Source organism: Ischnura elegans, chromosome 4, assembly GCF_921293095.1.
Source record: "Ischnura elegans chromosome 4, ioIscEleg1.1, whole genome shotgun sequence".
Lineage (NCBI taxonomy): Eukaryota > Metazoa > Arthropoda > Insecta > Odonata > Coenagrionidae > Ischnura > Ischnura elegans.
Window position 1 is genome coordinate 28628382 of NC_060249.1, and position 16401 is coordinate 28644782.

The following is a 16401-nucleotide window of genomic DNA, read 5'->3' on the forward strand; positions in this document are numbered from 1 at the left end:
TGTGGTTCTGATGTTGTACCTTTTTGCAATAAATTATTATTAAATTTCTCACCTTTCTTTATTGAACTGTTTGTCAATGAGTACAATGCATACATCTTCTATGTATATAAAAGAGGATGTCTGTTAGCCTGTCCGCTATGAATTTCCATACTGCTGCTGCACCGAAGTTACCACATTGATGCATCTCATACTCCCGAACCCCGTATTGCTTCTTTCAGTTGCTGCCAACATTTAATATATTGGACGCAACCGAAAGACCGTTCTTAGCGTCATTTTCTCATTACTGTTTGTTACATCACGTCACACAACTTCAGCGTTTGGACACCTGATGAGTGGGCACGCTCAGGCGGAAAACCTAACTACAGTAAAGGGTTCTTCACTTAACATTGATCATCTTGATGTAAACCTTTTTTCTGGGGTATGCGTTCACACGACGTTTATGATCTACTCACGTAGGGACAAATACAATGATGAATGTTATGGAGCAGGGTATAAGCTGATCCCATGCGCGATATTGGGATATCATTTTTTCCATTGTTTTCTTTACATATATGTAGTACCTATACCATCACCATACTTCTTTGTCCCTTTGCGTAAAAATCCTGTCATGGTACCATGAATTCCAAGTTTACCACTTCTCTGGGTACTACGGTACTATCCTTCCCGAGAAATACCGGATGACTTGCTAGTGCGAAATACATTTTCTAAGAATTACGCATCCACCACTCCTCACGTTTCCTATCGTCGAATACCGTTGTTCACCAAACTAGTCTCTGTGAAAATCCTGCATGCTTACAGTGGAGTTGCTCTTGCTTATAATTTGTCTTCTGTACCCTCCTGACTTATTTTTTATCGCAAGCTACCCGTATTTAAATGTTTTCTTATCGAGTAGATGGAGGTCAAATCGAACTCCGGAACGTCGGGAGAGGGAGACTCGGAAACACTTCCTTCAAATTAACAAAAAAATCTTTCCGGAGTTAAAAATGAGTTCATAAATAATTAATTGCTAAGTTATGCCAATTTTTTTCATACAAATGAAAATACAATGACAGCAATAAGCAAATGGAGGAATCGAATTTATTCCTGCCATTTCACCAAAACGAAATACCGCCACGGCCACGACTTACTGCGAAATTCGACCTTCTTTTTTTTGTTGTTTGTATGAGAAATTCAAACAACTCGTACCTCAAGTTTTCAAATAAGCCGAGTGCAAGCTGGCAAACTCATTGTACGGTGTTTTAACTTAATTTTGTTCGGCTGAAATGTGATTGAAGAATATAGAGAAGAAAAGCAAAGGTTATTAGCCCCTTTCAAACTCCATTTATTTAACCATGGGGAAGCCTACACTCATTCTCGACAATGGAGCATATACGGCCAAAGTTGGCTTCTCGAATTATTCGGAACCGAAGTATGTACGCCTATAATGAAAAATTTCGAACGTTAAAGTTGTCGTCTTAAAATCCATAATTATAATTTAACTAACACATTTTCAGAGTTATTCCCAATTGTATCATGAAAGCAAAATCGGAACGGAGGAGACCATTTATCGGTGACCAAATTTCCGAGTGCCGCGATGCATCCGGTCTCTTCTACATTTTGCCATTTCAGAAGGTAATATGAATGAATACGTTCACCATTTGTGCTAAATTTCTTCTCAAATAGGCAAACGCTGTTATTATGGTCATACTATTTAGGTTTCTATGAAAATTTACCTCACGGTAAGGTTTGTAGAACCTCTATATTGTTCTGCGACGTTTTGTGTTTATGTACGTAATTATTTAAACCATCGTATTGTATCTTTATTGCGACTTCTGTTGGAGGATGGAAAATCTTATTACTTTTGGTGGTACTGAAAGAGCATCTATCGAGCCTACTGCTAACCATTTTATATTTTTTCATGAATGAATTTATTTGATAGTGCTTGCAAGGTAGCCATAGTTTTAAGTGACAAAACATGAATACCAGTGATGAATGCTCGACATGAGGGAAGAGTTAGAATTCCTTGGGCCCAGTATTAAAGGGTCTTTACCCCTGTAATTGCTGGGGATAGTTTTGGGTGTTCTGTGAAATTTTTTTATGTATGTAAAAGAGCGAAATGTGCTTTGGTCCTGCAGTCATTGGTCGTGATTGTATGCTGGAGCATGTGTATTAGTTAAGAGGGATGATATTTTAGTAATCAATTTTATGTATTTACAGGGGTATCTTTTGAATTGGGAGGCTGAAAGGAATATTTGGGAATACATATTTAGTAAGGACTGTTGCCCTGTAAATTTCAGTGAATCATGCCTCGTCATTACTGAACCATATTTTAACTTTGCATCCATTCAAGAAGCGATGACAGAAATTTTATTTGAAGAATATGAATGTAGCTCACTGCTTAGGATTAACGGTAGGTATTGATGAAATTACGTACTTTATTAGTATCTTGTGTAGCCATATCTTTATTGTAAAAATGCCATTTTTCGTTTAGCTGGTGATTTAGCAGTATATCGCTATATGAAAGACAATCCTGGAGAAATGTGCTGTCTTTTGGTGGATGTTGGGTATAGTTTTTCCCATATTGTACCATATATCAAAGGGAAAAAAATAAAAGCTGGAATAAGAAGGATTGATATCGGTGGTAAAGCCTTAACCAACCATCTCAAGGACATAATATCTTACAGGTATGGAATGCATTACCTTTTCATGTATGTATTCTGATATACTTACCTTTCACCACACCTAAATCTTTCTTATTTTTTTTTAAATCAGGCAGCTACATGTCATGGATGAAACTTATGTTATGAATCAAGTGAAGGAAGATGCTTGCTTTGTTTCCCAAGATTTTAATAGAGATATGAATGAAGCCAGAGGTCTCCTAGGGAAAAATTCAATTGTAAGGGATTATATTTTGCCTGATTATACCACTTTACGGCGTGGTTATTTGCGTAAACCAGAGGAGGCATCGAATGATGCTGAACAGGTGAGTAGATAAAATATCTTTGTACCTATTACAAGGAAAATTTTCACTATGAACAAACATTTAAGTAGATTGTGCCTTCATCATCATCTTTTTACGAACACATCACCTAAGTCCTTCAATGGTAAAGGCCATGGAATTATGTAGACTGTGATAGAAACTAAGCCACTTACTGTGAAGGAATGTAAAGCTAAATTACTGTCATGGTCCATTTATAAAAATGCATGTACAGGGTACTCTAGTGTATCAATCAAGATTTCAATATTGCTTATTCTGCGCCAATTCAAATCTAGTTGTGCTATGATACATTGCATGACTCATCATTTCTAGATCCTTTGCTGTTATTATGTGTAGCATTTTTCATTAGGCACATATTATTTCATTTTTACTTTAAATTTTCTTGCCTGACCCAAGTGTATTTTTGGTGGTCACCAAACTGGTTTTGTATTATATCCGAATACATCAGTAATGCATTTCTCTTTGATGCACACTATTGAACACTCATGCTGAAAATTCTTAGCATTTTTTCTTTTACCTCTCTTTTATTCTTTAGACCATGGACCTTTCAAGTCTCTTGGCCAAGGTTCAACCATTCACTTATAGTCAATCTTAAAACATGTTTAATATTTAATCAAAAAACTATAAAAATACACATTTCAGTAGTAGAAAAAAATTAGAATATATGCTTGAATCATTAGTAGTAAAAATTTACAAATGCATGTACATTAAAGTTTTAAGATCACTGCTCGGAACCATTCGGATTTATTAAAATTTTTAAAAAGGATAAGGGATTTAAATGTTTTCTTGACCATACGGCAAGCTTTCATATTTTACTGGCCTTCCAGAAAAGTCTTTTATAATGGATGGATGACATTATCATAGGCCGGTAAAGAAGCTGCTGAGATCAATAGAAATGGTCAAGATTGAAGTTGAAAAATCGAGTTTGGGTTGAAATCCTTAGATCATAGCTCGATCTCAATTTCCTCAATCTTTGACTATTAAAATTAAATTTTTTGATTTTAATGGAAAATGATTTCCATTTTCCATTAAAATCAAAAAATTTCCATTTCGATTTTTCCATTTCTAGATGGATGGCAGGACACATTATGCTTTTTTTTTATCTATAATCTCTGCCCCCTCCTAGAGCTACATTGGCGATGATAATTCTAAATTATTCCTGTTAGGGCCACCCATGCCAGATAGGTCAATGGGTAGGAGCCAGATGAAAGGTAGTCCACGTGTTGGTGTCACATAAAAAACACAGTTGGAATGCACATAGGAAACTCTATCAACTATCTCTTCCCTGAAAACATGGAGTTTGATCGAACTAGCCTAGGATGGAATGGCAGAACCCAGCCCTTAAGAGCAGGTGCCATAGGTGGCAACGTCCTCGAGGTCCTGATCATGCGAAATCATTACAAAGATATATCATCATCACCTATTTCAGCAGCAGTAGCATCCAAGGATGAGGATAGGAAATCCAGGAGAATGGAGAAAAAGAAAGAATCGATTAATGTTGGAACGTGGAATGTGAGGACAATGATGACGGTGGGTGAACTAGAAACTATAAAAAGGGAAATGCAGAAAGGGAGGTTAGATATTTTGGAAGTATCTAGAGTTAGGTGGAAGGACAGTGGGGACTACTGGAATGATGGGTACAGGGTTATATATAGTGGTGGTGAGTAAAGTCAACAAGGAGTAGCTTTAGTATTAAATGGGAAGATGGGTAAGCGTGTGGTAGGTATAGATCAGGTAAGCGATAGAATTCTTGTGGTAGAAATAGAGGCACAACCCACCAACCTTGTGGTGGTTTAAGTTTACATGCCCACTAGCAATCATAGGGAAGAAGAAGTGGATGAGGTGTACGAAAAGCTCAAGAAAATGATTAGAGAAACCCCAGGTAAGAAAAATTTGGTAGTAATGGGGGACTGGTACGCTTCAGTGGAGGAAGGGAGGGATGGAAACGAAGTAGGAGATTTTGGACTAGGAATTCGGATAAACAGGGGAGAGAAAGCAGAATTTTGCAGGAGAAACAAGTTATTCATCACAAACACTTGGTTTAAATCATAAAGGGCAAAAGTACACATGGAAAAGTCTAGGAGAGATGGGAAGATATCAGATAGACTACATAACGGTAAGACAGAGGTTTAGGAATAGTGTGAAAAACTCGAGCAGCTTCCCTGCAGTGGTTGTAGCTTCAGATCACAGCCTAGTACTTATGAAATGCAATGTAAGATTCAAAAGACTTATGAAAGTGAGGAAGGCGAGGAAATGGAATGTAGAAGCTTTGAACGGGAGAACGAGGAGAGAATATAGGGAACTTGTGGAAAATAATATCCGGGAGATTGAAAGTACCCAGACTGTAGAGGAAAGATGGGATAATATTAAAACTGGAATAGTCAAAGCAGCTGAGACATCAATTGGCTATGTTGACAGTAGAAAGAAAGAGAAGCCGTGGATAACGGAGGAAATGATAAAAGAAATGGAGTAAAGGAGAAAGTAGAAGAACGGGGACACAGAGCAGGGCAAAATAATGTATATGGAAGTAAATGATCGATTACGGCGTGAAACTAAGAGAGCAAGGGAGGTTGGTGGTAAAGACAGTGTGAGGAAATGGAGAAGTTTCAAAAGGAAGGAGAGGTAGGCGCATTGTATGCAAAAGTTAAGTCGCTTTTGGTTGGCAAAAGAGGGCAAGCAAAAAATTAAATCTAAATTTATGGTTAAAGATGGAAGGATGCTAACTGAGCGAGAAGAGGTACAGAGTAGATGGAAGGAATACGTGGAGGATCTGTACGACGGAAGGAACAGGCCAGAGAGAGGAGGAAAGTGAAGTGGAGGAGGATAATCTTGGGCTGGGGATTTTAAATGTGGAAATCAAGAGAGCTCTTCATGATATGAAGGCTAGGAAAGCAGTGGGTGTGGACAATATCCCATGTGAGATGCTGAAGAAGGAGGGATTGTAAGAAAAGATATTTGGAGTTAGTTCGAAGGATCTATGAAGAGGAGTGTTGGCCGAAGGATGTCATGAATACAGTTCTAATTCTGCCACCAAAAAGAAGAAAGCTGTTGAATCTGCATATTATAGGATTATGTATTAATATAATATCGCATGCGGTGAATGTGGTACAGAGGATATTGAACAGACGAATGGAGGCGAGGGCAAACGAGTATGTATTTGGGCGAAGATCAGTTTGGTTTTAGAAAAGGGAAGTCAACTTGTGATGCAATAGTGACAATGAGCCTCGTGGAGAGGAACCTAGAATATGACCAGAACATGTATGCCTGCTTCATGGATTTTGAAAAAGCATTTCATAGAGTGAACTTGGTAAAGTTAACGGATATTCTAAAGAAAATAGGTGTAGATTGGAGGGATAGGCAACTGATTGGTAATCTGTGTATGGCCCAGACTGCGTAAGTGAGGGTAGGGGACAGAGAATCTGGATGGGCAAGTATTGGCTGAGGAGTGAGGCAAGGCTGCCCTTTTTTGCTGCTGCTTTTTAATGTGCAAGTTGAGGAGATGGTGAAGGAAGCGTGGGATGAGTTAGAAGCTGGAGTAAAAGTGGGAGAAATGATGTTCAAATCAGTGAGGTTTGCGGATGATCAGGCGTTGATTAGCCAGTCAGTCTAGTGGATTCGCTATGCAAGCAATGCGAGGAGTATGGGATGAGGATTAATCACAAGAAGACCAAGGTTATACAGTTTTGTAAAGCATCACGAGGGAGGAATGTGTGACTAAAGATAAAGGTGGGTGGGGAAAAACTTGAGCAGGTAGAGCAATTCAACTATTTAGGCAGTATATTAGAGGAAAACAGATTCAGAAGTAAGAACATCAGGAAGAGAATCGTGCTAGCAAAGGAGGCATTTATGAACAGGAATGAGCGTATGAGAGGATCATTATGTAAGAGTTTAAAGAAAAGGTTAGTGAAGAGTTTGATCTGGAGTGTAGTGCTTTATGGTGTGGAAACGTGGACACTTAGGGAGGAGGATGAGAGAAGACTCGAGGCATTCGTGATGTGGGTCTGAAGGAGAATGGAAAAGGTGATGTTGACGGAGAGGAGGAGGAATGACGAAGGGCTGGATATGGTGGGTGAGGAGAGGAGGCTTCTAGGTGATATGTGAAGGAGACAGAAGGCATGGGTGGAGTGAGTACCCAGCGAGGAGGGTATGTTGAAAACAGTGTAAGAGGGTTGAATGTCAGGTAAATAAGGGAGAGGAAGGAAGAGAATGGGATTTCTAGATAGAATGAAAGGGAGAAGGTCTTATTTTGAATTGAAGAGGGAGGTCCATGAGGGAATTGGAGACTGCCAGAATGCTTCGTGAAGCTCCTAGCAAACCTACCTTAAGCAGTAGAATACGTAAATAATAATAATCTCCCTAAATACATTGCCATAATTGAAATTATGTCACATAACATGTTTATCAGTCTTAATAGTCTCAGGGCTCAACTTTTTGAAATCATTTCATTCATGGAACATTTCTGCAGTGATGTCTGAACAATCCTTACAAATTAGGCATTGCCATCCTTCTCCTAGTAATGCTTCCATTCCCTGTAATTATGAATTACATATTTTTAGTCCTTTTTGCTACTTAAATTGTCTTACTAGTCTCTTTCACTTTATCCCCTTGGTAGTGAGCATGTACACCTCAACAAATTTTGTTTGTATAACTTCCATGATAACCTATTCCTGCTTTCCTCTTGTCTAATTTCGAGAAAAATCAACCTATTCTCCCTCGATTGGTTTGGTCTTCCTATTGTTTTTAGTCATATGTTGTGTGTATTTATCTATATCCTATTAAATTTATTTCCAGCAACAAATTCTTAGGCTGAACAATGAAAGGTTTGCTGTGCCAGAAGCTTTGTTTCGTCCATCGGATATAGGAGTGAATCAGATGGGTTTAGTAGAAGCTGCAGTGCATAGTATATTTCATACGTCATCAATTCCTCAGGAATCCCAACCTCATTTTACTAGAAATGTTCTCCTTGTGGGAGGCTCAACTTTATTCCCTGGCTTCCACTCACGCTTTGAAATGGAATTTCGCTCAATGGTTCCCGTGGAGCAAGAAGTTCGAGTGGTGTTGCCAAAAGAGTAAGTTTTATTCGAAAGAATAGTTATATGTATGATGTTTAAGCCTCAGTTATAGGTATTATAGAGTGGTTCACACACTGTGGCTCAGCCTAGGATGAGCTCTACCATTACTTATTGCAACCAAACTTGGGTTAATTCACTTGGTGGCTGATGGGCTTGGTGGAAATCGCATAATAGACAGCTTGGTACACAATTTCACTGTCGGTATGACTTTACAAACAATGAAATTACAAAGACAGAGACCCTGCTTTGATTACAGAAGAAAATCAGTCTCATTCTGACTTTTTGTTGAATATTAAAAATATAGTAGATACTCTCACAGACGAAATTCTTCAAGTTCAGAATAACATTTGAAGTAAATCAGTAATGGAATTGATTTATAATAATGTAGAGAAGTAAATATAGCAGACAAAAGCAGTTCAGCCAATAAATATATTTTACAAGTTACTTTTTTCATACTGTTTGACCTGGTGTCTGAATTTTATTCCTACAAATGCTCAGCTTTTGTCCATTATTTGTCTAAATAACATTTACCAATATGTACTAGTATTACGGAGGCTTCTGCGGTGAGTTAATTGGTGATTGGTTTTCGTGTTCATTCCGCGTTGATTCATATTTTGCGGACGGCAGTTTCGGTTGCGTTCCAGCTCCCGTCATTGGGTCTAAATGATCTGCAGAGCTGCAATCCTTTATATATAAGACTAGTCAGGCGGCCGTTGATTTGAATTCCATTGTTGGAAGAGCTGTTTGAATGATGAGGCTGAAGGATAGCCGTGCTCCCTATTAAAGTTCTTTTCATGACTCGCTATTTCTATCGCCTCCCTTATCAGCTGAGGGAAATATTTATTTTACCTGGTGATGATTTTTGATTTCTTGAATAGTATGACGTGCCCAGGTTCCGACTGTGCATGCTCTGCAACCGCAGAAAGACGAAAATTTTTCTTTTCGGTTGCCTTAAGATGTTCATTTATTTTGCATTTGAGGGATCTAGATGTTTGCCCGATGTATGAAAGACCACAGGAACATGCTACTTCATACACTCCTTCATAAATATCGGATGGGCGACGATCTTTTTCACTCCGGAGGAGGTCAGAGGTCTTCTTCAAACTTTTAAATCTCGTCAGAATGTCATGTTTGGTGAGAACTCTAATGATTCTCTCCTAAGTTCCTGAGATATATGGCAGGCGAGCATGTGCCTTTGCCTTTTACTGGTCTTCCCTTGCAGTGTCCAAGGCCACATCTTGTTTCTCTTCTTCCTTACGTGTGATTTTCCGAATCAGTTCCAGATTGTAGCCATTGTGGCAAGGAGGTGTTGTTTCTCTCTTGCGAGCGAATCTGCATCCGAGATGGTATATGCCCTATGATATAGGGTTTTAATGAATGATGCTTTTTGCCTAGGATGATGGTGTGATTTGGCATTCAAATAGCGATCAGTATGCGTTTTCTTACGATAAACTGAATGCCCCAACGTCCCATCTGATTTCTTCTTGACGAGAACGTCCAAGAAGGGAAGTTGGTTATTTTCTTCCATTTCCATAGTGAACTGAATCGAACTATTTTGGCTATTAAGGTGTTCAAGGAATCTTTTCAGTTCATCTGTCCCGTGAGGTGATGATGAAGGTGTCGTCAACATATCTCACTAAGAGTTTCTGCTTCATAGGGAAAGAATCCAGGGCTTTTCGTTCAAATTCTTCCATATAAAGATCTGTGACGACATGTAATAAAGGAGAACCCATGGGTGCCCCTTCCGTTTGTTCATATAATTTCCCTCCCCAAGAGAAATAGCAATTACAAAGGCAAAACTCCACCATTTTTGGAATATCTTTCGGAAGGCCTTTTTCCGTCAGAGTCTTAATGACTCTGATGGCATCTTCAATAGGTATTTTGGTGAACAAAGATACCATATCAAAACTAACAAGGAGATCATCTTCTGAAATCTTGGCTTCCTCTATGATTGTGATGAAATGGGAGGAGTTCTTCATATAGGTGGCAGTTAGGCCTGAGAATGGCTGCAGACTATGGGCTAGATACTTTGCAAGCTTGTGTGTCGGCAAATCGATGGCACTTACAATGGGCTGGAGTGGTATCCCATCCTTGTGAATTTTAGGCAGGCCATAAAGTCGTGGAGGTTTAGGAGCCGACTGGATCAGTGGTCGTCTCTCCTCTTGGGGTATTGACGAATGTTTCAGGAGGTCCTTGATGCTCCTCTGGATTTTTGCCGTAGGGTCTGACTTCAGTTCTTTATAGGTTGGTTCGTCTAACAAATCGCAAACCTTCTTTCAGTAGTTATCCTTCGAGATGATCACAGTTTCGTTCCCTTTTTCAGCTGGCATTATCAGTAAATCATCGATTTTCCTGAGTTCTCTCTCTACCCTGGTCAAATTGGGTATTGGATGTCTCGCTTTCCGGGTGATATGGCTGACTTCCTCCCTGATGTCATCAGCCTCTGATTTCCTTACCTTGCTTAGAGCATTTTCTACCCCAATGATAATTTCCTCCTTCGGTATACATCTGGGTGCTACGGCAAAGTTAAGTCCTTTGGATAGTATGGAGGTTGCAGGTTCACTAAGATTCTCCTGAGTTAGATTTATGATCACATGATCTGTTTTATTTAAGGCGGATTCAGGTGAAGGATGTTGCTTTTTCACCAAATTTTCGAACTTCTTAAATTGCTTTTCTCTCATTGCTGGAAAGGTGGTGAAGCATGATTGGAACGTAATTCTCTCCGATGTCTCCCAATCCTCTGGTATCAATTTGTTGCTAAGCTGTAAGTGAAGGTGGTGGAGTTCTGTCGAACAAAAGTGGAGAGGACTGCATGTGTACTGCACTCGTTCTCCCAGTATAGCAAAGCTCGCCCGGCAGAGAATTCTACTTGCCTTCTTAGACTGGATAGGATACTTGATGTTGAGAAAAGATGGTATCGATAAGATGGCATCTGGAACGCACCGGAAACTGTCGTCCGTAAAATATGAGTCAATGCGGAATGAACTCGAAAACCAATCACCAATTAACTCACCACGGAAGCCTCAGTAATAATTTTATCCACCTCTACGGGCAGGATATTTTCAAGAGTAGTGGAAGATTTGAGAAGCTGAGGAAAAGAAGAAATTTAAACTTATGTCTTCTTTGGCTTTTCTCGAGAGATGCAGAGACTTGGACAGGAATATTTAAAAAAAATATCTTGCCTGAAAATGCATTTTACATAATATTGGCCCTTATAATAATTTAACTTTAAATAGAGGCAGTTTTTAAGTATCAAATACAGACGTGATTTTTAAATAAATTTTTGATTTCATTGAGGCTTTGGGGAGGGATACATCCCCTCATCCCCTCCATAGTTATGCCACTGGTTGGATTATACGCTAGGATGCCATATTCAGGGGCGGTCTGGCCAGGTCAGCTGGTTGGCGATCGCCGAGGGCCCCGAGTTTAGGGGGCCTCCACAGTGCTTGCGTCTATCGTGAAGCATATATGGAAGGTGTAATAGAAAACTCTACTTGAACAAAATATTTTTTGCTATTGCAAAATTTTAGGTTTTCCATAGTTGCTTTATTTACAAAATACTCGGTGTAAAATATTTATTAAAAAATAAATTAAATAAAGCTGTGAGAATATAAAAGAGAAGCTGATGCTTTTTTGAAAGTGTTATTCGAAAAGTTTGATTATAGTGTTAGTGAAAAGTATTGAAAGTGTTATTTAAGTGGCTTTTTAGATTTCAGTGCAATTTCAAGGAACAAATTTGCTAAATAGAGGATCCACCCATGATACCTACGATATTAAATTGTAAAAGCTGTGAAATTCTCACTTTTCTCAGTATTTTTTTAAACGAAATTGCTATTTTTTACTTACTTTGATCTAGTTTTTAACTGCTAAAATAGCGTCAAAATCTATTTCCAGGCATAAAATTTCCTAATATTTAATGAGGTAGGCGTAGGACCCCCGGTAAGAGGGAGGGGTTATTATGATCCCCAGCCGAAGGCCCCCAATCACCCCAGACCGCCCATGGGCATATTCTACTATAGGTCAATTTTGCAATATGTATTTCAACATAATTTTTACTCCCATTAATAATTATCTATTAATGCTGAACATGCCGACTCAATTCAATATAAATAATAATATGGTTTTATTAGCTTGTAATTACTGTGCATGTTTTAGCATTTCCAGTTTACTTGCCAACATGAAGTTCTTGTTCTTTTTTCTGAACAGCCCAATTTCATATGCTTGGAGTGGGGGAGCATTGCTGGCTCAAGATCCTAAATTACATTCCATGACTGTAAGCAGGGAAGACTTTGAAGAAGAAGGTCACCAACTTTGCTATGATAAATTTGATGTTTAATCTCTGCTTTAATTTTCTCTGAAGATATCACACTGCTATTTTTATCAGTGTGCATTCAGAATGTGGATACTTGTGATGATTCCCCTCCGTTTTATTTAAAGACTTTTTTGAAATAAAAGAATATGAAGCAAGCAAATGGTTTATTTGAAAACATTGTGGTTAACGCCTTGAATGAAAAGAAGACAATTATTGTACGTTGATTTGCTTTCATTTGAATCTGGATGTAGAATATCTTATGGTGTTTGGGGGTGATGTAATATTGATGCATATGTTAAAAGCCAAACAGTACCACTGCAGGGGATAACTGATGCGTATTTAGTGGTAGTGAGTTCGGTTTGAGTCCATTGGCTCTTTCTGGCAAACAGACTAAACTGTCATCCAGTACGTGTCAATTCTAACCTTCATGTGGTGCTTATGTTGAGCAAATTGGGGAGGTGGACTTATGATGTCCGAGGCATTGAGACCAATCGCCATCTTGAAAATACCTATTTTTGAACCTACTTTTGTTTTCAGAGGTTTTTGATGCTAACACATGAGAGTGAATCTATATGAAGTGGTCCAGTAAAATGTTTGTAGCATACCTTAGCAGAGTCACCTAGAAGGGCATGTTAAGTGCAAAAATTCCTCTTTGGAAACATAATTTGCCTTGATAAGGATACAGGCCAGAACTTTCACCACTGCGTTGAGTACCACTTGGACTGCTTTTTAGTCCTGAAACTGTGGTGTAATGCACACAAACATGCTGCCATGTGGAATAGTATGTCTTGCAGCAAAAATCACCATGTCCTCTGATGCATTTGAAGCTCAAGGGAGAGAGGAGATGACTTGGTAGCACGAGTTGTGGATACCGTGGCATAATTTCGGAAGATAAGGGTGTGGAATGCAGTCAAGGCAAATGATTATTCCTATGAGGAATTTGTTATATTTCAAGGGTTTGCATTTTGAAGTTGTCTTTTGTTTCTCTCCTGCCTCCTAGAGGTAATGTAAGTTATGAACTGACAATGAGACGTAATAACGATGGCTGCACCGTAAATGGAACTTGGTTCTCTCTTGAGTTTTTACTTGAAGTAAAGGTGACTTCACGATAAATCTGCAAGACTAAAGAGGTAACAACGACGAAGTACCGAGATTTAACAGAATTGCCATGCTTTATCAATGTAATTATTTTAATTAGTGGTGGACATAAAGGAAGGTATTGTGATGTATCGACCAATTTTGAATTCTAAGAGTTTTTTTATTATGCATATATTACCTAAAAAAGCAATTTTGACATAGTAAGGCTTTATATTTCATATTCAAAATCATTTGTATAAGAAAGAGACAGCTAAATACAGCTGGTGTGCTGAAATTGAAACCATAAACTTTAAGGTTATTAATGATGAAATTTAAAAATCATGTCATAATACTCACCTTTTAATGGCCTTTATCCGAAGTGGGCAAAAAGTAAAAATTTTGCCCAAATACATGAAAAATAAATGCTAAAACTTTTGCTTTGAGGAATCAATTGCTATAAAGAAATGTATTACCTACTCATGGAGAAATACTAAAGTAACAATAAAGCCATGACCTACCTAGCTTTCAGTCACCCCTACAGTAACTTTAATTCCTTTACAACAGTTTTCATGACTTGTTACTCAATAAAATAAACACTGAGCTGGACATGGTGAGTAAGGAGAGGCAAATTATGATGAGATATGTTGGAGACAGAGAGTGTGTAATTCGTGAGTATGTATTGAAAGCAGTGTTAGAGGGAATAATGTGGGGTAAATGAGGGAAAGGAAGGAAGAGAATAGAAATTTTAGATGGTATGAAAGGGATTAGACCTTCTTATGAATTGAAAGGAGAAGTATATTAAGGAAGGGATGGGTGCCAAAAAACTTCTTATGTACTCCGTGGAAGCCATCTTAATCAGTAGAATACTTTAGTAATAAAAATAATACTCACAATTAGCGCTCTGTGTATAGGTCTCATCTACTTAAAATTGATCAATTACGTCTAATTGAAGGCCTATTATTTCTCTTCATAGATATCAACAGTTTTAATCCAATTAACCTGAAAACTTTTAAACTTTGAGTTCAAGAAAAGAGAACAATTGTTGAGCGTATTTTTAGGAAAAAAGTTCTCTTTTTTTCGTTAACCTCAGTTAAGAGTGGTATCTTCAAGGGCTGATCTTGACTTCATCATTATTTTCTTACTTTAATGCTTATTTACTTCAATTTTAGGTAAGTCCACTTATAATTAATAAATATTATTTATGATGAATTCTTTTTATTCTCATAACATGGAATTTTTTATGGTAAAAATATATTTGTATGTATGCAGCATTGGTGTAACCACCTCTAAACCATTCTCTACAGTCTAGCTGGCGAGAGTTGTCTGATGGAAGTTCAAAAGAAGGGGAGGAGAACCTTGCATCAGCGCGGTTTGCAGCCAATCGCTGTCCCCTAAACGCACCTCACACCCTCAGCTAGTCATACGACTATGTCACATGCATATGAAGTACTGAAATAAGCCTGAGCTACCAAAACAAGCCCTTTCTTCAAATCAACAAAGCAGGGGATTATCAATTTGGGTCCTTCACCCTCATCGTCCCTTCTGGCTCCTTTCTTCACGGAACCCTTTTGTTTACATGTGAGGTGGGCATTTTTCTTTCTTACCGGGCAACCTTGCCCCCTACCCCGAACTAGACCCTTCTAAAAGTCATCGGACAACTCTTGGTAGCTGGACTGAGTATGGATTGACTCGTAAGTGAAGTACCTCACCTTTGCTGTATAAATAGTAGTTTTTCAATTTAGCAATAATTCTGAGGGAGCCATGGTAAAACATGCATATGCATTATTGGGTTTATTTAACTTCCAGAGCATGATATTATAGCATACAACTGCTAGTTGTTGTTATCCATTTTGTTTCTACTTGTCTTTCCATTAATGTTGACTCCACCTTTTAACCCTTCCCTGCTGGTGCTTACGAGAGGAAAATGTTTTCTGTGCTTTGAGTAACATAAGAATATTTGAACCTCTCTGTATAGAGCTCTTTTTTGGGGAGGAGTTTCCCTGGTATTCTTGTCTAGCATTGATAATAACAAAGTTGGTGAACAAAAGGTACTAAGACTCTTAATCCAGAAGTCTGTTATTGGTAATGCTAATATTTTGGTTAAAAATTGGTTTCGCACAGAACAAAATGAAGAATTCATTTCTAAATATGAAAAAACTTGGAGTACGCAACAAAATGATTCTTAGCAAATACCATTGACAATTTGATTCATGCAGCAAGGAGGATCATTAATGAGTGGGAGGGTCCGGCTTAATTGCAGAGTAGTACTCCGAATGTCTCGCGAAGTTGGGTCTCGGGCAGGGCCTGAATGCATCCCAACGTTGCTACCTCTAGAGTCACTTCCCTTCCCTGTGCCAGCTATAGCCAATGTCCAGTTGTTTGCATTGAAAAATGTCGAGCTACGCTTTGCATTAGGTTTTCTGCATATGTAAATTCTCCTCGGCTCCACCCGACGTTGATCTTTTAGATCCAGCAATGCTTGGTGTGCAAAAAAGATAAGCTATTAATTGTGAAGCATGATTCATTTATCCCTATTCATCAATCACATTTTCTTGCTCATATTTAATATTAGTTTTTCTCCAGGCTTTTACCTGCGTAATTCACACTGCATTAGTGTATGGAAGACCTTTTCTTTCAAAAGAACTTAAGATCCCTAACCTTATAGTGTCATCAAGTAAAAAATGAAAGGTTTCACAGACCCTGTCCTAGAGACGAGAGAGAAGTACAGTGGTAAGGTAAGGTGCAGCAAACATGAAAAGTAGGTTATTTGGTATTGACTACAAGTGGTGTAAGGTACACATACTAACAGGGGCGGATCCAGGATTTCTTTCTAGGGGGGGGGGGGGGGCACAAGCAAGGACGTATCCAGGATTTTGTTCTGGGGGGGGGGGGGGGGGTGGCACAAAGATATCTCATCATACAAAACAAACACAATGATAATGGGATCGTATTAAAAATCTAGC

General features: G+C 38.5%; 1 protein-coding gene across 1 annotated transcript; it reads left to right on the forward strand.

The window, feature by feature from the left end:
• Positions 1-1162: 1162 nt before the first annotated feature.
• LOC124157202 (actin-related protein 6) lies at positions 1163-12515 on the forward strand. The gene is made up of 7 exons (XM_046531747.1): positions 1163-1408; positions 1494-1611; positions 2197-2389; positions 2471-2663; positions 2752-2962; positions 7769-8046; positions 12256-12515. The coding sequence occupies exons 1-7, from the start codon at positions 1332-1334 to the stop codon at positions 12383-12385; spliced, it is 1200 nt and encodes a 399-aa protein (XP_046387703.1). The 5' UTR covers positions 1163-1331; the 3' UTR covers positions 12386-12515.
• Positions 12516-16401: the final 3886 nt, after the last annotated feature.